At 48.5% G+C, this 24740-nt stretch overlaps 1 protein-coding gene across 4 annotated transcripts; it reads right to left on the reverse strand.

Moving 5' to 3' along the window:
• Positions 1-608: 608 nt before the first annotated feature.
• LOC308661163 (uncharacterized protein) lies at positions 609-24692 on the reverse strand. Of its 4 annotated transcripts, XR_014024911.1 has the most exons (7): positions 24483-24692; positions 22276-23057; positions 19434-19548; positions 16790-16866; positions 13633-13765; positions 1799-4502; positions 609-1439 (listed from the first exon to the last, which is right to left on the reverse strand). XR_014024911.1 is itself a non-coding variant. In XM_081315990.1 (6 exons), exons 2-6 carry the CDS (start codon positions 23005-23007, stop codon positions 8979-8981), a joined length of 2358 nt encoding a protein of 785 aa, XP_081172116.1. In that variant the 5' UTR covers positions 23008-23057; positions 24483-24692; the 3' UTR covers positions 8959-8978. The 4 variants fall into 4 exon arrangements, 3 of the variants coding, with proteins under 3 accessions (XP_081172116.1, XP_081172118.1, XP_081172117.1); XM_081315990.1 differs by lacking the exons at positions 609-1439; positions 1799-4502 and adding an exon at positions 8959-10279; XM_081315992.1 differs by lacking the exons at positions 609-1439; positions 1799-4502 and adding an exon at positions 8959-10279 and having other exon boundaries at positions 24468-24692.
• Positions 24693-24740: the final 48 nt, after the last annotated feature.

Genomic DNA, 24740 nt, shown 5'->3' on the forward strand with positions numbered 1-24740 from the left:
CCTGAGGAACTGTGGGAGTTGAAGTCCACAAGTCTTAAAGCTGCCAAGTTTGGAGACCCCTGAGGAATTCTGGGAGTTGAAGTCCACAACTCTTAAAGCTGCCAAGTTTGAAGACCCCTGAGGAATTCTGGGAGTTGAAGTCCACAACTCTTAAAGCTGCCAAGTTTGAAGACCCCAGTGGAACTGTGGGAGTTGAAGTCCACAAGTCTTAAAGCTGCCAAGTTTGAAGACCCCAGTGGAACTGTGGGAGTTGAAGTCCACAACTCTTAAAGCTGCCAAGTTTGAAGACCCCTGAGGAACTGTGGGAGTTGAAGTCCACAAGTCTTAAAGCTGCCAAGTTTGGAGACCCCTGAAGAATTCTGGGAGTTGAAGTCCACCACTCTTAAAGCTGCCAAGAAGTGTGGAAATGGCAAAGCAATTTGGAATTTGGGACAATCTTACCCACAGCATGAACAGAGAGAGCAATTGCTCTAGCTGAAAAAGCATGAAAAAACGTTTCCTCAGTTCCTTGTACTTCTTTATTATATACACACAAACAAAAAAGATTGATCAATGTGCAGTCTACCAAACCTCTCCCCGTCCACTCCCAAAACTATGGATCCAGAAAGGAAAGGGGCTATAATTTTATTGGCATTTCTCAACCAACTCTAAACCCTGATTATCTGCCAAAATTCTTCATTTTTGCTACAGACTTTAAAAAGTAAAATACAAATATATACCTCACCTTGGTGAAGAGTCTCATTTGTCCAAGATTTTTGATGTGTCTTTTTAATGCATGGGAAAAATGGCAAAGGGACACCCATGAGTGTATAAACTACATTTCCCAATGTCCTTCCTATCTGCAGTCATGTTATCTAGGATACCATAACCAATTGTGGGCCACCTGTGCTGTTTTAATTGCTTTTTTTCTATCTTAATTTAAAACATTACACTGTTGTTGTTTTTTTCTTTTACAATGCGGGGACATTGGTGTATTTCTATTATCCCTTCATTTATTTATATGCCTCCAAAATCGTGCAAGTCAAATTCTGAGTTATACTTATGTGTTTCAGATACTTGCTTCGTGTTTGAAGAGGTGGGCAACTATGTGATTTACAAGTTGTTTTATATTAGGAAAATCTAAACAAATTTAAATAACACAACCATACAAGAATCAAACTCCTGCTCTAAGGGACTTCAGGAAGGATTAATTAAGAGCTACTTGAACCATAAATCAAGGCTATAAGGAAGCTAATGCAGGAAGTTTTAGAATGAGGAATTAAACTAAAACAAATAAGAAAATAGGAGAATTTAGCTGACCTGTCCTGATCTTCACAAAACAGGGTGGATTTAATTAAAACTCTTGTTTTGTAAAAAAAAAAAAAGACAAGTAGACAAAAGATTTTAAGCAATTTGAGATTAAATCCTTTTTTCCTTTAGGCAGTTGTTACTTTGACTTTCTTTAACCCAGACATGTCAAACACAAGGCCCGGGGGCCAGATCCGGCCCGCGAAGTGGTCTCATGCGGCCCGCGAAGCCATCCTGGAAACAGTGAGGGAACGGCCCCCACTGCCTTGGCCCTGGCCCAGAGACCCTCCTCCTGCCAGAGACCCTCAGATCTGTCCCACTCCTGCCCAGGCCCCCATAGGCACCCTTGATGTGAACGATGTAGAGCTGGCCACGCCCACCCAGTAGGCCACACCCACTCCAGCAGGCCATATGCACTCTAGCCACGCCCACCCAGCAGGCCACGCCCACCCTGGCCCCCTAAGGGCAACCGCAATGCTGATGCGGCCCTCAATGAAATTGAGTTTGACACCCCTAACCAAACTCTTCTGAAATTCTTATCTCGGTCTTCCTTTAGTTTAGTGGGTAAACGGAGAAGTATAAGCGTACATGTTTTATATCTTTGGGAATGAGCAGTGCTTTTTTTTTGTAAAAGAAAAAGGTGCCGGAACTCACACATGTCATACAACCCGCCTTGCCTACCCTACAAGGTTCCATCCAAAAAAAGGTGCCGGAACTCCGTTCTGAGCGTTCTATGACAAAAAAAGCCCTGGGAATGAGCATTTGTTTTACTAATCCATCCATCCAACCAGCATTGATGTTAGGTTTTTTATTAGGGAAATGTTACACTTCGGGATTGTTTTCATCTAACGCTATCAATTTTCATTCTTACCACTTCCAAGTTCTGGTTAAGGCTTGAATGTCAAATCAAGAGGGGCTAAGTGGTCACTGCCTTCTCAGCCAAGAAAGAAATCTTCAGGCAAGTGGAGGAGGTGGTAATTAAGAGGGAAAGTGATCGAAGAAGTTAAATTTTTTTTGTCTAGTAAATAAAGTCCTTGAGGATTTTACTCCGTTGAGCTCAAATGGACTCCAGAAGATGGTAAGAGGACAGGAAGGCCTGGAGGAAGGTTGACCGTGGGGTTGCGATGGGTCGGGCACGACTTTGCAACTAACAACAAATAAGGGGTGGTGCTTCATCTCCGTTTCAAGGCCATCGTGCCCTCCCCACAACTTGTAAGTCACCAGTACAAAATGTGTATCAGTTGGGACAAAAGTATTTATATCTCCTTACGGCCAGGGGTCTTCAAACTTGGCCCTTTTAGGCCTTGTGGACTTCAACTCCCAGAATTCCTCAGCCAGGCACGCTGGCTGAGGAATTCTGGGAGTTGCAAGTCCACAAGTTTGGAGAACTCTGCCTTACTGTGTAAGCAATGTCATCAGGGTATTTGAGAGAGCTCTAGAAAGGGTGAGAAAACGCCGATGTGGGATACACATTAGGTATCTGGAAGGTGATGGCACCCAGAATATTGCAGTTTCCTTCCTCTTAAGTAAAATGGGCAACGGTTGTTCTTTTCTGACTGCTTTATAGGAGATTTCTTCCGTAGCTTTGCTGTTTTCCATATTTTCTTAAAACATTTTTTTTTCTACCTTTGAACCGGGATGTGGGAATTTGTAATGAATACACCAGGTTTCCCCCCCCCCACACACACACACTGGACAGAAGGTAAGTATCTTTGCTTTATCCATTAGAGTGGCAGATGGGATTTGTTACCTGTCTGCACCAGAATACTTAAGTTAAACAGTGGGAGAAGTTTAGGGATTTCTAAGCTTCTTCTAAGTTTGCCGCTGATTAGTTAATTCATATGAGCAATAGCACTTAGACTTATACACCGCTTCACAGTGCTTTACAGCCCGGCTCTAAGCACTTTACAGAGTCAGCTTATTGCCCCCCCCCACTCCCTCCAACAATCTGGGTCCTCATTTTACCAACCTCAGAAGGATGGAAGGCTAAGTCAACCTTGACAAGCAAGGTCAGAATCGAACTGCTGGCAGTGGGCAGAGTCAGCCTGCAATCTTGCATTCTAACCATTGCTCTTTTATTAATAACGCTCTTCAGTCCCGACACCGCAACCGATTCTTTTTTTTTTTATGGTCTAACTACTCTCTTTTTTTTTTTAATACAAGGCATAGTTTGTTTCACATTGTATTTCTGCTTTTCTAAGTTTCGCTGACCCGTTCGCCTATTATTTCAGTTTCGGGGGGGTGTGACGGATTCAATCCGCGAATTAAAACGGGTTACGCTACCAACCGTCCAGCACTGGGCCCCGACAGATGCTCACAGGAGCAACCGAAGATCAAAGGAAGGAAAAAGCTGGCTTTCATTCATTCATTCACACATTCACCGGAGCTCAAGTTCACCCTGGCAGGGGGTCCTGGGGTCTGAAGCAACCCCAAGGCCTCCCCCTTGCAGGCCTGATACAGGGAGGGCACGATCTGTCTGCTGAAGGCGGTGCAGGACGGGATTTTATAGTTGGGGGCAAGCAACTTCAGGAGGTGTTGGAAACCGGTCTCTTCCACCCGGCTGAAGGGCTGGCCGTCCAGAGTCACCATCCGAGCACGGGTCACTTCCGATGGCTTTGGACCAGCTTGCTTTTTCCCCGGCGACTTCTGCTTCGTCCAGCCCTGGGGCAGAGCAGGTCCCTTTGCCTTCCGGCTGGCCGGCGACACAGTCCGCGGCGTGGCAACGACAGCTGGAACCAAGTTGGCGTGATGCCTCTGCAGATGTTTGAGCAACCCCGAGGTGGAAAAACGTTTGGAGTTCTTGCCTCGGCTGATGCGTCTCTCGCAGTGCGCGCAGATGCCGTAGCAGGGGTCCTCCGAATCCAGCTCAAAGTGATTCCACACCACGCTGTGCTCCGGGCTGGTGCGGGGTCTCTTTAGGGAGGGCGGTTTGCTGGAGAGGGTTTTCGGCGCCCCGTGACCGCCTTCTCTAAGAAGGGAATCCGGAATGGGAGTTTTCCGGTATCTCTTCCGATGAAACTCTGCCGGCTCGTTACATTCCTTTCCTGCCCCAACTGGTGGCGTTCCTCCTCGTGGCTCAGATCTTCCGAACAGCCTCTGGTGTTTTGCAGGCACACAGCTGTAGGTGGTGCGTGGTTCCATCCTGCAAGTATCCTCGGCTTGGGTTTCTCCATCCTGAGAAATCTCAACTTTGATGTAATTTCCCACTTCATTTCCTGGGGAGACAAAAGGGGGCACTTTAATCACGCCGCCCGAGGACAAAGGAGGTGCTGAGGTTTCAACTTGCTCGCCAGTTCTTGCAAAACCATTAAAACGAAACCGTAGTGTAGGAAGGCTCCAGTTGGCACCAGGGCCAAAGTACAGGGAGTCCTCCATTTACGGACCACAACTAAGGCCAAAATTTACGCTGCTAAGTGAGAAGTTTTGTTAAGCCCCATTTTACCACTTTCCTTGCCACGTTTGTTAAGCCGATCACTGCATCTGTTACAATTAGGAGCATGGTTGTGTGGGAGATGAAAATACAGTCCCCTCCTCCTATAACAAGGTGAGGCTGAAGCAAACCTGAGATGGGCCCCAGAGTAGGGATTTAAAAGAAAGCTTTAACTCGAACTCTATACTGTTTCAAAATACGGACGTATTATTTGCAATCCGCTGAGCTTTTGTGCAATATGAAATTGCAAAGTAGTTCTATGTATATTTGGAACATGAGTATTGACAGTAAGAAATAGGGAGCTGAAAGTAGCTGGTGGATGCGGGTTCCAATGTACACGGGTATATGTGGAAAGTTATGTTCAGCCGAAGGTCAGTAAGAGGTCAGCAAAAGTCAGCAAAAGTCAGCGGACCATCCGGCTACAGCCTTAGAACAAGAAAGGGTATAAAGGGTTGGGACTGGACCTGATTGATTTGCCATTGGCCTATAGCTGTCCTTTTGGAGTCTGCTATGCCATGTGGGCAGAAAGTGAAGAAGAACTAGAGAGCCTCTTGTTGCGGGTGAAGAAGGAGAGTGCAAAACCTGGGTTGAAACTTAACATTAAGAAAACCAAGATCATGGCATCCGGCCCTCTCAATTCCTGGCAAACAGATGGGGAAGAAATGGAGGTAGTGACAGATTTTATTTTCCTGGGCTCCAAGATCACTGCAGTTGGGGACTGTAGCCAAGAAATTAAAAGACGCTTGCTCCTCGGGAGGAAAGCCATGGCAAATCTAGACAGCACACTAAAAAGCAGAGACATCACTCTGTCAACAAAAGGGCGTATAGTCAAGGCTATGGTCTTCCCAGTTGCAGTGTATGGCTGTGAAAGTTGGACCATAAGAAAGGCTGAGCGCCAAAGAATTGAGGCCTTTGAACTATGGTGCTGGAGAAGACTCCTGCGAGTCCCTTGGACTGCAAGGCAATCAAACCGGTCAGTCCTAGAGGAGATCAACCCTGACTACTCTTTAGAAGGCCAGATCCTGAAACTAAAACTCAAATATTTTGGCCACCTAACGAGAAGGAAGGACTCACTGGAGAAGAGCCTCATGCTGGGAAAGATGGAGGGCAAGAGAAGAAGGGGACGACAGAGAATGAGGTGGCTGGATGGAGTCACTGAAGCAGTAGGCGTGAGTCTAAATGGACTCCAGAAGATGGTAAAGGACAGGAAGGCCTGGAGGAACGTTGTCCATGGGGTCGCTATGGGTCGGACACGACTTCGCAGCTAACAATGCCATATGGTCCTCATTGCAATGGGTTATTAATGTAAGTGATGTTGTGTTATTATGCTTGCTATGTTCCAAGTCATTAGCAAAACAAACCTCTGAATCTTAAAGTAAGAATTATTGTTTTGTGTTGCTGTCTCTCGTCTTTTCCAGTGGCTTTCCCCCCCCCCCACGACAGTTGTTAAGTGAATCTGGCTTTAACTTTGCTTGTCAGAAAGTCACCGAGAGGGATCACGTGACCCCGGGACACGGCAAGCGTCATAAATCGGTCGTCAAGCATCCAAATGTAAATCACATGACCCTGGGGATGCTGCAACGGTCTAAGTCCGGAAAATGGCCATAAGTCACTTTTTTCACCACCATTGGTAACTTCGAATGGTCACTAAGCAAACCGTCGTAAGTCGAGGACGGCCTGTGCTTTGGGCTAGAGAAGGGAAAAGGAGAAGGCCGAGGTGCATCACTCTCATTGGGGCACCTTTTCGAAACACAAGGAAGTCGCTTCCAACTTCTTAAGTACTCCAAACCGTAAACGATCCACGTAGGAAGAGTGGAAAAGGAAAGACGGGTGGTAGCAGCAGAGGTAGGCCTTAAGACCCACGTATCCGTGGGCCCTGCACAATACAGGTAGTCCTCAACTTACGAGCACAATAGAGCCCGTCGTTCCGGTTGTCAAGCAAGATACTTGCTCACTGAGCTTTGCCCCATTTTACGACCTTTCTTGCCACAGTTGCGGCGAGTGAATCACCGCAGCTGATCAGTGGCACAGTTGTTAAAGAGGAATCCGGCTCCCCCCCATTGGCTTTGCTTGTCAGAAGGTCACAAAACGGGACCCTGGGACGCCGCAACCGTCATAAATATGAGTCTGTTGCTAGGCGTCTGAATTTTGTTCACGTAACCAGGGGGATGCTGCGACGGCCGTTGACTGTGAAAAAAGGTCGTCAGTCACTTTTTCCCAGGGCTGTTGTAACCCAGTTGTTAAGGTGAATCACAGCAGCGGATAAGCTACCATGTTTCCCCAAAAATAATACTTTACTTTTTACTTTTTTACTTACTTTTATTAAATTTGTATACCGCTCTTCTCCCGAAGGACTCAGGGCGGTGAACAGGGCATATATAAATAGCAAGTACAAAAATTAAAAAGGAATTAAACAAGTGCCCAATTAAAAATACAATAACAATAAAAAACCCATTAAAAAACCCTTACGTCCCCCATCAGGCCAGACCAGCTAGTTCAAACAAGTGGGTCTTCAGGCCGCGCCGGAAGGAGCGAAGGTCCGATGCCATACGGAGCTCAACCGGCAGTTGGTTCCATAGTGCCGGAGCGCCCACAGAGAAGGCCCTCCCCCTGGGGGCCACCAGTCGACATTCCCTGACCGGAGGCACCCTGAGGAGGCCCTCTCTGTGGGAACGCACAGGGCGGAGGGAGGTTGACGCCGGCAGCAGGTGGTCCTCGAGGTACCCCGGACCCATGCCATGTAAGGACTTGAAGATCATAACCAAAACCTTGAATCTCACCCGGAAGACAACTGGTAACCAATGTAGCTCGCGGAGCAAAGGTGTAACATGGGAGTACCGGGAAACTCCCAAGACAACTCTCGCGGCCACATTCTGTACCAGTTGGAGCCTCCGAGTGGTCTTCAAGGGAAGCCCCATGTAAAGAGCATTGCAGTAGTCCAGGCGAGAGGTCACGAGCGCATGAGTGACCGTACACAGGGCATCCCAGTCCAGATAGGGCCGCAACTGGCGCACCAGGCGAACCTGGGCGAAAGCCCCCCGGGTCTTATATTTATTTTTGCTCCAAAAGACCCATTAGGGCTTATTTTCGGGTGATGTTTTATTTATTTTTTTCATGTACAGGAGGCGGCAAACGGGCTGGGGCCGATGGTGACCGGCGGCAGCTACAGCCTGCCGGCCCCCTCGGCCAGTGCACTCTGGGGCTGCAAAGCTCGCACAGCGCAGGTGAGTGGGACCGCTGTTACTGCCGGCCCGGCCCTCGCCATCCCACCGTCTGTTTTCCTGCAGCCACGATGGGACAGGCAGCTGTGCAGGGCAGTCCGGCGGGCTGGGGCTGCCGCCACAAGGTGAGGCGAGGTGGGTGGGTGGTGGGCGGGTGGAGCTGCCCCACGCCCTGCACCCGCATACTTTGGGGCCTCACAGCCAGGCCATCCCATCCCAGCCCTGCCCCTTGCCTTGCCCCATGTTGTGATTCAGGGTCAGCCTGTGGGTTCGGCAGTCGGGTCGGATGACTCAGATGAGGGGGAGGAGGGGGGTGTTGAAGAACTTGCTGATGATGGCTTTGAGGCTCCGCAGAGCCCCCAGCCAGGCCCCTCCTACCTGGTGGAGACCCAGCTGTGTGAGCCTGACAGTGTGGATGAAGATGACCCACAGCTGGCCCTGTTCAAGGACGCCCGACGCAGGAGGCAGTCAAGTAGGAGCAAGCAGAGGAAGGCTGTGGGGCTTCTCGGAAGGAGGCAAAGAGAGGCCACGCCCTGAACTCTTTATAAAGGGAATGTTTGGGGAGGGCTGGTTTGCTGAAAGCAACCGCTCCGTTAGTGTTTCAAAGCTCCTGTATCTTGGTATGTGTTTTGTTTGTTTTTGTAATAAATTTGGCAGACGTATTCCAGCCTCTTGCCGTTTATAAAGGGGTTGCCTTTTCTGCAAGGCCGGTAGCAGGCTGGTACAGAACACCCCACCTCACAATGGCAGCAACAACCGCAGTAGCCCCATCCAGCAGGAGCCCTGCCCCCCCCAGCCTTCTCCCCCCAGCCTTCTCCCCTTCTTCCCTGACCAGGAAGCTCAGCGCAAAGGAGAGCAAGCACAGCAGTAGCTCAAGAGACCCCTGGATTCCCCCCCCAGCCCTGCCCGAGCCCCCACACTGGGACAACCACAATGCCTAACCCTAAACTCCCTCCACAGGGCATCCACAACAACTAACCCTCACACACACGCACACACACAAACGGGCAACCGCAATGCTGATGTACAACAATCTACGTTTATTCAAATACGGTCATGTCGTCTTCCTCTGCAACGTCGTCGTAACTCTCCAAACCCCGAATTCCGGCCTGGATTTCTCGCGACTCCATTTCCTCTAGAACCATCGGCCCCAACCTCTCGTGCCCAGCCACGGAGCTCTCCTTAAAGGAGCACTTCTTGTCCACGTAGCCTGCCCGGAGCGCGCTGGCCACGCAGCTGCCAGTGATTTTATCCCACGAATTCTTCACCCACGTCACGACCTCGGGCAGGCCAGGCTTCGCAATGTTTCCTCCTTGATTTCTCTCCCTTCTAGTTTCAAGGTAGTCGTGGATTTCCGCCTGCAAATGGTCCTTGAACGGCTTGCTTATCGCGACATCCAGAGTCTGGAGATAGGCAGCCATTCCGGCGGGAATCATTATCTGATCTATTCCTCTCTCGGCAAGGAACTTCTTCATGTCTTTTGCGCGGTGAGTGCTGGCTGAATCCCAAACTAGCAGCCCTCTTTGCCCACCTCGCAAAACAAGTGGGAGCATCAAATCGACCCACGTCCTTATCACGGCTTGCGTGCACCAGGCCTTTTCGGTTTCGAGAACATAGACGTCCGAAATACATTCAAGCTTGTCTTTCGCGCCCTTCGTCACGATCAGAGGCGGGGCTTTTGTTCCATCCAGGCGAACAGCCAAAATGCAGGTGACCCGGGCGCTTTCGTAACCGGCGGAGGGAACGTAGGTTGACGGGGCACCCCTCTGATCAACTGTCGTTTCGGATCCTTGGCCCACAAACACCGCCGTTTCATCCATGGCGATCATGTTGGAGAGCTGGTACCTGGAAAAGTCGATGCCATCGACGTAGGACCTGAACGCAAGGGCGCGTTTAATCAGTTGGGCGTCTTCCGGCTTGAACGGGGCTGTCGATCTTCTGAGGGACAGCTCGTATCGCTGAAGGAAGTCATCCAGCCAATGCTGCGATGCTTTGAATTCCGGGGATATCTCTAACTGGGACGCCATCGCGAGGGCGAAGGCTTGAATGTCGGCCCTGCGCACGACCAAAGCCTTTGCCCTCCTGTCGGCGATCCATTCGCAGACGTTGTCTTCCAGCTCGGGAAATAACGGATGCCGACCGGACCCGCACTTGCGCTTCTTGGCGTTTCCCTCGTCTACCTGCTGGCTGAGGTTCTCGTACTCTGCTCGCCATTTCCTGACCATTCGGAGCGCCAACTTCCTCTCTTTGCAGAAAGCCGTGAGATTCTTGCCCCGGGAGTCCTCCACGATGCCTTTCTTGAACTCGACGGAATAGCTCTTTCTTTTTGCACTCATCTTGTCTGGGGGTCAAAATATTATTCCCTTTAAATCTACCATTAAATCAGGGGGTTTTTTTTTGTGTGTGTGTGTGTCAAACTCGATTTAATTGAGGGTTAGGCATTGTGGTTGCCCTGGGGGGGGGGCAGGTCTGGGGAGGGATCCAGGAGTCTCCAGCGGGGTGGGCTCCAGGACCTGATCCACCTGAGGAGCCTTGCCGATCCTCTCGGCCCGGCCCTTGAGCTCTTGCTGTTCTCCCTCTCTTTGCCTGGGCTGGGCTTCCCGGTTTGGGGGGGTGGGGAGGGGGGCTGAGGAGTGGTAGGGCTTCTGCCGTATGAGGCTGCTGTTCACACCGCGGCAAGGCGAGGCAGGGCGGTGGGGGTGGCATGGCTGCAGAGCCCTGAGATGTGTGGCCGTGTGGGCACATGGGGCAGCTCCACCCCACACCCCATTTGCCTCATCTCGTGGTGGCAGCGCCGGCCCGCCAGACGCGTCACGCAGCCGCCTGCCCCATTGCAGCCTCCGGCAAGTAGACAGTGTAATAGAGCGGGCAGGTGGCTGCGCGGCGTGTCCGGTGGGCTGGATTGCATGCCTCCCCCCCCCATGCCTCTACCTGCTGCTTGGAGGGCTGGGCCGGCAATAGCAGCGTTCCCACTCACCTGCGCTACCTGGGCTTCTTAGCCCCAGAGCGTGCCAGCTAAGGGGCTGGTGGGCTGCGGTTGCTGCCGGACACCGCCGGCCCCCCGCGTGCTCGTTGCCGCGAGTTCATCGGTTTACATACGGTACCTTTGCCCCTTGCCCAAAGGCGCCCGCTTGGGGTACAGTATGTAGAAATACTTAATTATAATTTACATTATCATTTATTTGAAGCATAGATGTACCTGCTGCCGGCGTCAACTTCCCTCCGCCCTGTGCGTTCCCGCAGAGAGGGCCTCCTCAGGGTGCCTCCGGTCAGAGAATGTCGGCTGGTGGCCCCCAGGGGGAGGGCCTTCTCTGTGGGCGCCCGGCTTTACGGAATCAGCTGCTGGTTGAGCTCCGGATGGCACCTGACCTTCGCTCCTTCCGACGCGGTCTGAAGACCCATTTATTTGAACAAGCTGGCCTGGCCTGATGGGGGATGTGCTGGGGTTTTTATTGGGGATTTTTATTATTCTACTGTTTTTAGCTCGGGCTCTTATTTAATTCTTTTTTAATTTTTGTATTCTGTATTTTTATGTGCCCTGTTCACCGCCCTGAGTCCCTCGGGAGAAGGGCGGTATATAAATATAATAAAGATAAAGATAATATATATTTACAGTATTTGTATTTAATTATTATTTTAAAATTCAATATGTCCCGTCATGCGTTGCGACGGACGCCTGGCTGGCAATCTTAAACGGGCTTTTATTTTGGGGGTGGGGGCTTCTATTACGAGCACCCTGAAAAAAAAGCACGTTGGGGGCTTATTTGCTGGCTGGGTCTTATTTTCGGGGAAACACGATGGCAATCTGGTTGTTAAAAGAGAATCTGGCTTCCCCCGTTGACTTCGCTTGTCAGAAGGTCAGCCAAAAGGGGATTCCGTGTCCTCGGGACACAGCGACGGTCATAAATGTGAACCAGCCGCCAAGCACCTCAATTCTGATCCCGTGACCGTGGGGGATGTTGCATAGATTGTTAATTGTGGAAAAAGGTCATCCGTCTCCTTTTCAGAGCCGCTGTAATTGTGAATGGTTGCTAAATGAACTGTTGTAAATTGAGGACTACCTATCATCTATCTCAGGGGTCCCCAACCCCCGGTTCATGGTTTGGTACCGGGCTGTGGCATGCCAGCAAACGGTCCGCACAAACAAGCACAGCCCCGACCGCGGGAGGCAGGAAGCACATGAAACCACGCCCCCTCCGGTCCGCGGGGAAAAAAAACCTCTCTCCATGTAACCGGTCCCTGGTGCCCAAAGGGTTGGGGACCTCTGATCTATCTGATCTGTTCGCACAATGCAAGACTTATTGAGATTTCAATAACGAGATGGGAGAGAAATAGAATTTCTCTAATTCCTGGGATGCCAAGTGTATTAGTAAAGGTTCCCCCCGCACGTGCGTGCTAGTCGTCTCCGACTCTAGGGGCCGGTGCTCATCTCCGTTTCAAAGCCGAAGAGCCAGCGCTTGTCCCAGGACGTCTCCGTGGTCATGTGGCCGGCATGACTAGACACCACAGGCGCACGGAACGCTGTTACCTTCCCACCGTAGTGGTCCCTATTTTTCTACTTGCATTTTTTTACGCGCTTTCGAACTGCTAGGTTGGCAGAAGCTGGGACGAGTCACAGGCGCTCACTCTGCTACGCGGCACTCGGGATTCGACCCGCCAAACTGCCGACCTTCTGATCGACAAGCTCAGCGCCCTAACCCACTGAGCCACCGCGTCCCTTTTGCCAAGTCTATTACTGTTAGTCTATTATTCTTTGAAGGCCTAAGCGGCCCAAAGTGGATTTCCTAAATTCTCTCGTCTTCTGAAAACCCGGAGCTGACAGCGACACTGTCCCAGTTGATGACCACTAAAGTGGAGTATCCCAAACACGCGGGTGACCTTCCACCATCTCTCATCAGCAATTTCCCGGTCCTTCTTAGCCTCGCATAGACACGCTCAGATGAGGGTCCCTGAACCGTTCAGGATGACTGAACATACGGGTGGTCCTCAACTTAAATGACCCGCCACTGAGCTCAGAATGTCTGCTGCTAAACGAGTCGGAGGCCAAGTTAGTTTGGCCCTGCTTTCTGCCCCCACTTCCTTGCCACAGTCCTTAAGTCAAATCACCGCGACTGATACGTTAGGAGCAAGGCTGTTCAAGTGGATCTGGCGTTAACTCCACTGACTTGGCTCATCAGAAAGGTGGCAAAAAAGTTGATCGCGTGACCCCGGGGACACTGCAACCGTCAGTTGACAAGCGTCCGAATTTTGATCACGTGTACCCTGGGGATGCTGCGGTGGTCTTTTGAGTGAGGAAAATGGCCTTCGGTCACAAATGGCCATCTGTAACTTCGAACGGTCTCTAAACGAATGGTTTGAAGGTGAGGGCCACCCGTATCGTATCCTCCCAGATTAACCAGACCAGGGGTCTTCAAACCTGGCCCTTTTAGGACTCGTGGACTTCAACTCCCAGAATTCCTCAGCCAGGCACGCGTGCCTGGCTGAGGAATTCTGGGAGCTGAAGTCCACGAGTCCTAAAAGGGCCAGGTTTGAAGACCCCTGAACTAGACTTAAGTGGGAAGAAGTTAACAACCCTTTATGTCGGAGGATTTTATGAATTCCCTTCCCTTCTAAAAATGAGAAACGAAATCTAATCAAGTTAGATCTGCGGGCTGTTGGGGGGAGGCTCTGCATCCAAGGAGAAGACTGCCTTACCCGAAGCGTCTCTGTCCGTGGGGTTGCCGGCCTCCTGCAGGACTTGCCAGAGCATAGTCTGTTGGCCGGGTTGGGTGGCACCGTGCTGGACGATTTGCAAAAGTCCTCCAGTTTCCTTCGGTTCCCTGGATCCCTGCAAAACACCGAGAGACACCAAACTTTTCAATATTTGGCTGTTCGACTACCCTGTTTTCCCCGCAAAAGTAAGCCCTACTCCGAAAATAAGCCCTAGTTTGGGAGGGCGGGTGAAGCACACCCCTAAAAATCAAGCTAGGGCGGGGGTGGGTGGGGTGGGAGGAGCTGCCCCACGTGCCCCGCCCCCACTCCCCTTGCAGCCAGGCCTCTCCTCGCTAGCCCACGTCTTCTGGGCCCCTCTTCTGTAGCCAGGCCTGCATTTCTCAAGTCACTAGGCCTTGCCGGAAGGCCACCGCAGCCGAGAACCGAGCGCATGGATTGAATCCATCGCTCGGTACTCGGCTGCAGAGGCCTTCCGGAAAGGCCCGACTGCCAAATGCAGCTGCAAGAATGAAGCTGTTCCTTCGGTCGGAAGGACGGGGGCCAAATGGGCAGGGCTGTCGGTGCCAGAGTTGAGGATAAAAGACACCCCCTGAAAATAGGGCCTGGTGCCTCTTTTGGAGGCAAATAAAATAATAAAATAAATAATAAAATAAAATAAAATAAAATAATAAAATAAAATAATAAAATAATAAAATAAAATAATAAAATAAAATAATAAAATAAAATAATAAAATAAAATAAAATAATAAAATAAAATAATAAAATAAAATAAAATAAAATAATAAAATAATAAAATAAAATAAAATAAAATAAATAAAATAAAATAATAAAATAAAATAATAAAATAAAATAAAATAATAAAATAAAATAAAATAATAAAATAAAATAATATAATAAAATAATAAAATAAAATAATAAAATAAAATAATAAAATAAAATAATAAAATAAAATAAAATAAAATAATAAAATAAAATAAATAAAATAAAATAAAATAAAATAAAATAAAATAAAATAAAATACATACATACCCGGTCCTATTTCCAGGGAAACACGGGTATCAGCAAAGATAAACCCACTTGACTATGAAGATTCTCAGTCATCCAGGTCATGGTTTGTCCCGGATCAGGAGGATCTTCAGCCAAAAACCACACACGTGCGCACCCAAGAATACAACACTTTAAGTCGGAAGCTTGTCCATCCCGAGGAAATAATTTTATAAACTTTACGCATACTTGACTTGCGAGGCTGGTTTGTTGTGTAATTAACTCACATGGTGTAACAAGATGGTGGGTTTGTTGTCACTGTAAGTTGGGGGGTGGGGGCACGAAGGGAGGCTCAGCCAATCTCAACGTATACATGGTTGTACTTTGACAATAAAGGTTCATTCATTCATTCATTCATACATAAAGCACCCAGACACAAACGGAGCAATGTGGCATTCGCAGTACAATGCAGTGAGCCATGTGCAGATCTGTACATCGGGGAAACAAACAACAAAGAAACGCCGCTTCAAAAACGCGTGGCACGACACGAGGAGAACAAACCCATCGGGAGAAGATTTAGCATTCCATCTGCACTTAAAAGACAAAAGCCCCTCTTTTGAAGACAGCAAAGTCTCCACATTTTGGACAGAGAGGACCGCTGGTTTGAAAGAGGGGTCAAAGAGGCCATCTGTGTCAAAACTGAACACCCTCCTCTCAACAGAGGGGGAAGGATACGACCTCATCTATCTCCAGTTTACTACTAACAGTTCCAAGAAGGCTCCACACCCGTTTGCACCGCTCAGGTGACCCTGAGGACACAGATAAACCTCCAAGTGGCCTCAACTTGACTCTCTAAAAGAATGCAAATGGCCAGCTCTCTGCAAGGAGTATAAATCCTTCCATGTTGTGATTCAGGGTCAGCCTGTGGGTTCGGCAGTTGGGTCGGACGACTCAGAGGAGGAGGAGGGGGGTGTTGAAGACCTTGCTGAGGGGGTTGAAGATCTTGCTGATGACAGCCCTCAGCTAGGCCCCTCCCACTTGGTCACCATGGAGACCCAGCTGTGTGAGCCTGACAGCGTGGATGAAGATGACCCACAGCTGGCCCTGTTCAAGGACGCCCGACGCAGGAGGCAGTCAATTAGGAGTAAACAGAGGAAGGCAATGGGGCTCCTTGGAAGGAGGCAGAGAGAAGCCACGCCCTGAACTCTATATAAGGGGAATGTGTGGGGAGGGCTGGTTTGCTGAAGGCAACCACTTGGATAGTTCCTGTTTCTTAAAGCTCCTGTTTCTTGGTTTGTCTTGTTCCATTTGTTTTTGTAGTAATAAATTTGGCAGGCGAAATTCCAGCCTCTTGCCTTCTTGTAAAAGGGGTTGTCCCTGCCTTTTCTGCAGGGCTGGTAGCAGGCTGGTACAGAACATTCCATTCCCCACCATTCAGTCAGGGCTGAAGAAGCTTCTCGGATGAGAAGCGAAACCTCTTCAAAGAAAAACAAGAAAGTCCACTTGCCTCCTGAAAAAGCACTTTTGGGATACACACACTTCCCTGAGGCCAAGGGCAGATCTAACCAACTGACCATCCTATCAAACACACACACACACACACACAAACCAAAAAAACCCACCTCAGTCTGAAAGCAAAACTTCAGACTTCCTCAGAACATGTGGTTTTCTTATAAACAATTGCCGGGATGTCTACAAACGACTGTTTATGTATAGGTAGTCCTTGACTTACAACAGTGACTGTTGGAAGTGACGGTTAGAAGTTAGTGACTGTGGGTAGTTACAGTGGCGTGGGGGGAAAAAAAGACGACTGATAAGACGTTTTTCACGCTCATGAACCGTTGCGGCATCTCCATGGTTCACGCGATCAAAATTCAGCCGCTTGGCAGCTGACTCGTATTTAGGACGGGCCCCGTGTCCCTGGGTCAGGTGATCCCTTTTTGGCGACTCTCCGACCAGCAAAGTCCGTGGGGAAGCCAGATTCACTTAACAACCGTGTCACTGACTTAACCGCCGCCGTGATTCATTTAATTATAGAAAGGTCATACAATGGGGGCAAAATTGACTTCGCTGTCTCACTTAGCAACATAAAACTTTGGGCTCCATTGTGTTCGTAAGTCGAGGACTACCTGTACACGGTCAACGCGACCCATACCTCTTTCCCGTCAGTCTGGCCCACTTCTTCAGGAGGAGATGGCGAAGGACAGAGGCCTGGAGTTTGGAATCCATTGGCTAGGCAGAACAAAAAAAAAGAGAGATAGAGATAGAGATTTTAATAGGGAATTTCAAAATGGACAGCCTTTTACTTGTTTGTTCCTTAAAAGTACATACATCAAGAAACTGGAGCATCCAGCAGTAACTCCAACAATGCTACAAAAAACTGCGCTACTCGGAACATCTTACATCCCAAATATTCTATTCTATTCTATTCTATTCTATTCTATTCTATTCTATTCTATTCTATTCTATTCTATTCTAATTCTATTCTATATTCTATTCTATTCTATTCTATTCTATTCTATTCTATTCTATTCTATTCTATTCTCTTCTCTATCCTTCTCTATTTTATCCTTTCCTATCCCAAATATTCTGTTCTGTTCTATTCTATTCTACCCTACCCTATCCTTCTGTTCTGTTCTGTTCTGTTCTGTTATTCTGTTCTGTTCTATTCTATTCTATTCTATTCTATTCTATTCTATTTCTATTCTATTCTATTCTATTCTATTCTATTCTATTCTATTCTATTCTATTCTATTCTATTCTATTCTATTCTATTCTATTCCATTTTCTATTCTATTCTATTCTATTTCCTTCTATTCTATTCTGTTCTGTTCTGTTCTTGTTTGTTCCTTAAAAGTATCATAAAAGAGGATAGAGGACCAGTTCCAAGGAGAAGCAGCTTCTAAACCAATGACAGAAGATGTCTCTGCTGAAATCTCCAAGAGCTTCTAGTTGCTCAGGATTCAGGAGGAATCATAATGGTATGTAAGGAGAAGGAGAAGTGGAGGAGAAGGAGGAAGAGAAGAGGAGGAAGAGAATGAGAAGGATGAGGAGAAGAAGAAGAAGAAGAATGATGTCCAAAATCTTTGCAAAATACATCAAGAAACTGGAGCATCCAGCAGTAACTCCAACAATGCTACAAAAAACTGCGCTACTCGGAACATCTTACATCCCAAATATTCTATTCTATTCTATTCTATTCTATTCTATTCTATTCTATTCTATTCTATTCTATTCTATTCTATTGTAATTCTATTCTATTTGTATTTGTATTTCTATTCTATTCTCTATCCTTCTCTATTTTATCCATTCCTATCCCAAATATTCTGTTCTATTCTATTCTATTCTATTCTATTCTATTCTATTCTATTCTATTCTATTCTATTCCATTCCATTCCATTCCATTCCATTCCATTCCATTCCATTCCATTCCATTCTCTATTGCATTCTATTATCTCTTCTCTTCTCCTCTCCTCTATTCGATCCAACCAACTTCAATCCTGCACTCTTTGCAGGAATGATCTTGCACAGACTTCAGAAAAATGAACTGCGCCAGCTAAGAATTAAATATCGAGAAAGATTCTAATCATAAAGACATGCTTTGAAATCAGAGTTGTCTATGGCTAAGATTCATCGAGAGCCCCTCTGGGAAGGAGATGGGAGGTTAAATTTTTTTTGTACTGCTTGGTTGATGGATTGATTGATACATACATACATCCATCGTGGCCAAAGTTTTACAGCTCTGACTAGTTGCAAGAATAGAAGAGAGGTGCAATCGGTGATTCCAGAACTCAGTTGGCACAGCGTTTCTGATCCTCGACTGTCGACTAATAATTCCCAAACTATCTCCTTCGCCGGGCTGAAGAGGCCCAAGGGATTTTGCCCCTGCTCCTCTCCCCCACATTTAGGTAAAGGTAAAGGTTCCCCCGCACATGCGTCCTAGTCGTTTCCAACTCTAAGGGCCGGCGCTCATCTCCGTTTCAAAGCCGAAGAGCCAGCGCTTGTCCGAGGACGTCTCCGTGGTCATGTGGCCGGCATGACTAGACGCCAAAGGCGCACGGAACGCTGTTACCTTCCCACTGTAGTGGTCCCTATTTTTCTACTTGCATTTTTATGTGCTTTCGAACTGCTAGGTTGGCAGAAGCTGGGACGAGTAACAGGTGCTCACTCTGCTACGTGGCACTCGGGATTCGACCCGCCAAACTGCCGACCTTCTGATCGACAAGCTCAGCATCCTAACCCACTGAGCCACCCGCGTCCCTTATTTGGGGAATAGGAGGGCCTTAATCTGGGTCTCATCTGTCAGTGGGACCCAGGAATAGTTGGGCTGCCTTCTGGAACGCCTTGCCAACCATGGTTAGGTTACTCCTAATTCTGTTCACCTTTTGAAGACCTGGCTGTTCTCTCAGACATTGGGGTTGGGAGACTAACTGAGTCCCCACTGTTGGTCCATAGTATCTTCAGCAGCCACGGATGGATTAACTGATTGATTTAATATCAGGGGTCTTCAAACTTGGCCCTTTTATGACTTGTGGACTTCAACTCCCAGAATTCCTCAGCCAGGCACGCTGGCTGAGGAATTCTGGGAGTTGAAGTCCACAAGTCATAAAAGGGCCAGGTTTGAAGACCTCTAAATTTAATTTCTCGTTTCAACCAAATGACCATGGGCCGTTTACAACTGTAAAACTACCGGTAGCTTCAGCTGGTTGGAAAGTCCTTGTTTTACGGAGCCACCGCGTCCGTAAAAACTCAGGAAAGGAAAAGGAGAGGAAAAAATAGAAGAGCTTCGGATTTCTGACCCAGCAATTTGGCATCCACATCTGGGTCAGCTTCCCCAGCGACCGGTCCCTTTGAGGGGTTCCGCGGCTCGTTCTCTGCTACTGGGAAATCCATGGGCTCTTCTTTTAAGGGACCCTGAAAGAAGAAAACAGAATGGCGAGATGGAGGAAAGAAGCTCAGAAGCTTAATGTGGTTTCTGATTTATTTATTTTTTAGCGGAACAGGAGATCCGAGCAGCTTTCTTTTTTTTAAAAAGTGGCTCTTTGAAAATCAATTAGCTATCTAATCCAGGGCTCCCCAAGCTTGGCAACTTTTTAAGACCTGTGGACGTCAACTCCTGGCTGGGGAATGGCTGGGAGTTGACGTCCACAGGTCTTAAAAGTTGCCAAGCTTGGGGTAAGGTAAAGTTCAAGGTTCCCCCGCACATGCGTGCTAGTCGTTTCCGACTCTAGGGGCCGGTGCTCATCTCCGTTTCAAAGCCGAAGAGCCAGCGCTTGTCCGAGGACATCTCCGTGATCATGTGGCCGGCATGACTAGACGCCAAAGGCGCACGGAACGCTGTTACCTTCCCACCGGAGCGGTCCCTATTTTTCTACTTGCATTTTTTACGTGCTTTCGAACTGCTAGGTTGGCAGAAGCTGGGATGAGTGACAGGCGCTCACTCCGCTACGCGGCACTCGGGATTCGACCCGCCAAACTGCCGACCTTCTGATCGACAAGCTCAGCGTCCTAACCCACTGAGCCACCGCGTGCCTTGGGGACCCCGGGTCTAATCATTAGAGTAGGATTGCCAAGTTCCCTGCATCAGTGCCAGGATATATTTAGGGTGAACGCAGCTCTCCAACTATAATTGCACGTACACCCCTTCTTTGTTTATCTTAACAGCCCATGTTAGGCACCATAACTCTGGGTGGCTCAGAACTGCAACGGTGTTAGAAAGAGAGACTTCCGTTTGGTCCTTACGCTTACAAGGGGTTGCAATGTGTTCCTTAGGTCAGGTAATCTGATTTCTGATCACGTGACCGTAATCAAAATCTGGGCACTTGGCAACCTGGAATTAGGGAGAAACTTCCTGACAGTTAGGACAATTAAGCAGTGGAACAGCTTTGCCTCCAGAAATTGTGGGTGCTCCATCACTGGAGATTTTTAAGAAGAGACTAGACCAGGGATAGGCAACCTCGGCTCTTTTATGACTCATGGACTTCAATTCCCAGAATTCCTGAGCCAACATGACTCAGCTTGGAAACCTCTCCCTTTCCCCTCAGCATGGCTGGCTCGGGAATTCTGGGAGTTGAAGTCCACGAGTCATAAAAGAGCCAAGGTTGCCTACCTCTGGGCTAGACAGTCACTTGTCTGAGGTGGTACTATAGGTTCTCCTGCTTGAGGAGGAGGCTGGACTAGAAGACCTCCAAGGTCCCTTCCAGATTCTATTCTATTCTCTACCACGTATTTCAGACCGTCCCAGGGTCATGTGATCACCATTTGCAACTTTCCCAGGGGGTTTAGAGCAAGGAAAATCAATGGGGGGAAGCCAGACTGGCTTATCCACCCCAAGTCACTTGATGGCCATAGCAACGATAGTCATGAAATTGTGTGTAAGTCACAAAACGACTGCACTGCTTAGCAACAGATGTTCTGGTCCCAATTGTGGCTGTAAATCGAGAATGACCTGTGCTGTAAGAATTCAGCCTCCGTAGTTCAAAAAAGTCAAGGCCAGGGGTCTTCAAACTTGGGCCTTTTATGACTTGTGGACTTCAACTCCCAGAATTCCTCAGCCAAGCGTGCCTGGCTGAGGAATTCTGGGAGTTGAAGTCCACAAGTCACAAAAGGGCCAAGTTTGAAGACTGGCTGAGCAATTCTGGGAGTTGAAGTCCACAAGTCAACAAAAGGGCCAAGTTTGAAGACCCCTGGTCAAGGCCTTAGGATGGCACATAATTAATGTGGGCTTGTTCACAAACTGTGGTTATATAAAGGAGGAAAGCTACCCCTAACAGTTTGTCCCCACAATCTCTGTTCAATATTCAAAAACGCAACCTTGAACTGCGTTGCAAAACTCTAGGAACATTTAAGCTTCAACGCCTTTGACACACACAAAAAGCTGCCAAAGGAAGTATATTAAAATTTATATTTGCTGCATGACTGTAGCAACTATGATACACGCGGTCAACATCATTGCAGGTTGCTCGGGGTGAAATCGTCATACTTTTTTTCCTCACAAACTAGTGAAATCGAAGAAGTGATAAATAACATTGAAATGAATTGTTTACATATCACCTTATTCAAAATATTATGGAACTGAGCAAGCTAGAGCTAATTATCGACAAACTGATGAGAATACAAAGACAGACATTGCTGATGTGTTCTTATTTAGGTAAAGGTTCCCCCGCACATGCGTGCTAGTCGTTTCTGACTCTAGGGGCTGGTGCTCATCTCCGTTTCATAGCCGAAGAGCCAGCGCTTGTCCGAGGACGTCTCCGTGGTCATGTGGCCGGTATGACTAGACGCCAAAGGCGCACGGAACGCTGTTACCTTCCCACCGTAGTGGTCCCTATTTTTCTACTTGCATTTTTACGTGCTTTCGAACTGCTAGGTTGGCAGAAGCTGGGACGAGTAACAGGCGCTCACTCTGCTACGCGGCACTCGGGATTCGACCCACCAAACTGCTGACCATCCGATTGACAAGCTTAGCGTCCTAACCCACTGAGCCACCGCGTCCCATTTGTGTTCTTATTTACAACGATCTTAAAAATAACCTCTTAAATTATTCAGTGCTCTCGAATGTCAATTAATACCTGAAGGTGATTCAACACCAGCTCAGTGCAACTTTTTTCGAAAGGTGAGGATCTGGATAGGAAAACCCACCTGTGGTGTCCTGGTCTTGGCCTCCTGTTGGCTCATCAGGAAGTCCTCCACCAGGGCCACCGCCTGGGGACACGATTCCGGCCTCCTGGCTTGGATCCAACTCCGCAGCTCCGGCGGGAGGCTGGCCAGGAACTGCTCCAGGATCAGCAGCTCCAGGATCTGCTCCTTGCTGCGTCTCTCCGGCCTCAACCACTGGCGGCAAAGCTCCTGGAGTTGGCTGTGGATCCTCCGGGGATCCTCTACCTCCTGGCAGCAGAACTGCCGAAAATGCTGCCGCTGCCTCTCCGTTCTCAGGGCTTCCCCCCGCAAGATGGCGGCCTTCACTTTCTCATAGTTTTCCTGGTCTCTGGCTTCCAGACCTCGGAAGGCCTCTTCCGCTTCTCCGCTCAGGGCTGGCAGGAGGTGGGCCGCCCACTGGTCCCGAGGCCATTGGCAAGCTTTGGCCACTTGCTCAAAGGAGGCCAGGAACTCCTTGGTGTCCTCCTCCCAGGGAGAAGCCTCGGACATCCCAGGGCTTCCCCGTCCTGTTAAAATGGGCTGCAGAGATTTCAGGAACTGCTGGAGCTGGCCTTCCCAGCGCTCCTGCATCCCGTGGCTAGTCTCCCTTCGGCTCTCTTCGGACGCTGCCCATGCCAGGCGCTCCTTCTTCTTATGCTGGCCATGAACCGCCCTGGAGGTTTTTCCTGTTCCTTCTGGCTCCCGATCTGCCCCAGCAGGCCTTGGCTCACTCATTGCTTTCTCATCCTTTTGTCTTTCAGTATATCATCTTGCAGTTAAGATATCTAAGGGAATTTATAAGTACAGTTACGTTTACAATTATGGAACGAAGCTGGTATTTTTTATCTGAATGCTTAGCTGTTACGTTGATGAACGTTTTAAATATTTAATTTTTTTAAAAAAAATATTTTTTTTTTGCTTTTATTCCGTTTATCCAATAGGTGGTACCTTGCTCAATAGTAGTAACTGTGAGAGGGATCTCGGAGTCTTAGTAGACAATCACTTCAATATGAGCCAGCAGTGTGCTGCAGCTGCCAAAAAAGCCAACACAGTGCTAGGCTGCATTAACAGAGGGATAGAATCAAGATCAAGTGAAGTACTAATACCACTTTACAATGCCTTGGTAAGGCCACACCTGGAATACTGCATCCAGTTTTGGTCACCACGATGTAAAAAAGATGTCGAGACTCTAGAAACGGTACAGAGAAGAGCAACAAAGATGATTAGGGGGCTGGAGGCTAAAACATATAGGGAACGGTTGCTGGAATTGGGTATGTGTAGTTTAATGAAGAGAAGGGTGAGGGGTGACATGATAGCAGTGTTCCAATATCTCAGGGGCTGCCCCAAAGAAGAGGGAGCCAAGCTATTCTCCAAAGCACCTGAAAGCAGGACAAGAAGCAACGGATGGAAACTAGTCAAGGAGAGAAGCAACCTAGAACTAAGGAGAAACTTCCTGACAGTTAGAACAACTAACCAGTGGAACAACCTGCCTCCAGAGGTGGTGAATGCTCCAACACTGGAAGTTTTTAAGAAGAGCCTGGCCAGCCATTTGCCTGAAATGGTATAGGGTTTCCTGCCTGAGCAGGGGGTTGGACTAGATGACCTCCAAGGTCCCTTCCAACTTTATATTATTATTATTATTATTATTATTATTATTATTATTATTATTATTATTATTATTATTATTATTATTATTATTATTGGAAGTAATTATATTTTACCCTCCTGTCGCACATCCGAAGAAAGAAAAGGTTAAAATATTCTCATGAATAAAAAAGGAAGCTTAAAGGAAAGCTACTTTTCTTTCCCAAAACGTCAAAAGAAAAAAAAGATACGATGCAATTTAACCCAGAGCAATTAAGACAGGGGTCTTCAAAGTTGGCCCTTTTATGACTTGTGGACTTCAACTCCCAGAATTCCTTAGCCAGCGTGCCTGGCTGAGGAATTCTGGGAGTTGAAGTCCACAAGTCATAAAGGGGGCCAAGCTTGGGGACCCCTGCCCTATATCACCCAGCGCAGCCCTCAAGCCTGTCAAAAGGCCCCTTTAAGGCTCCAAGGAAAAGCCGGGGCGCCCCTTGAGGCTCCTTGCGGAGGCCCCTCGCCCCCTTTCCGCGCGGCCTCCTTCTCTCCACCCCGCCTGAGTTGTTCCATCCAGGGACCCAGGACGTCAGAAGAGTCCCCCGCCCCCCCCACACACGAAACAACCGTACCGGAAGCCACCAGAGGGTCAGCGGAAGTCCAGGCCGCTGCCTTTCCCTCTGTCGGCTGCTCAGCAACGCCCGTAGGAGACGAGGAGGATGAGCCGGGGAACCCCGTAGCAGCCTAGCAAAACTCTCTTCCGGCTTGCAAAGTAGCCGCTCTCGGGAAACAACAGGAAGTAGGTTGCACTTCCGGAAGGTCCACTCTGACTTTGGTCCGGCCCTTTCCCTTTCCGCTTCCTGCCCTGGTGGCGGTGGTGGGGGGCAAGC

Source organism: Vipera berus, assembly GCF_964194415.1.
Source record: "Vipera berus genome assembly, chromosome: 2".
Lineage (NCBI taxonomy): Eukaryota > Metazoa > Chordata > Lepidosauria > Squamata > Viperidae > Vipera > Vipera berus.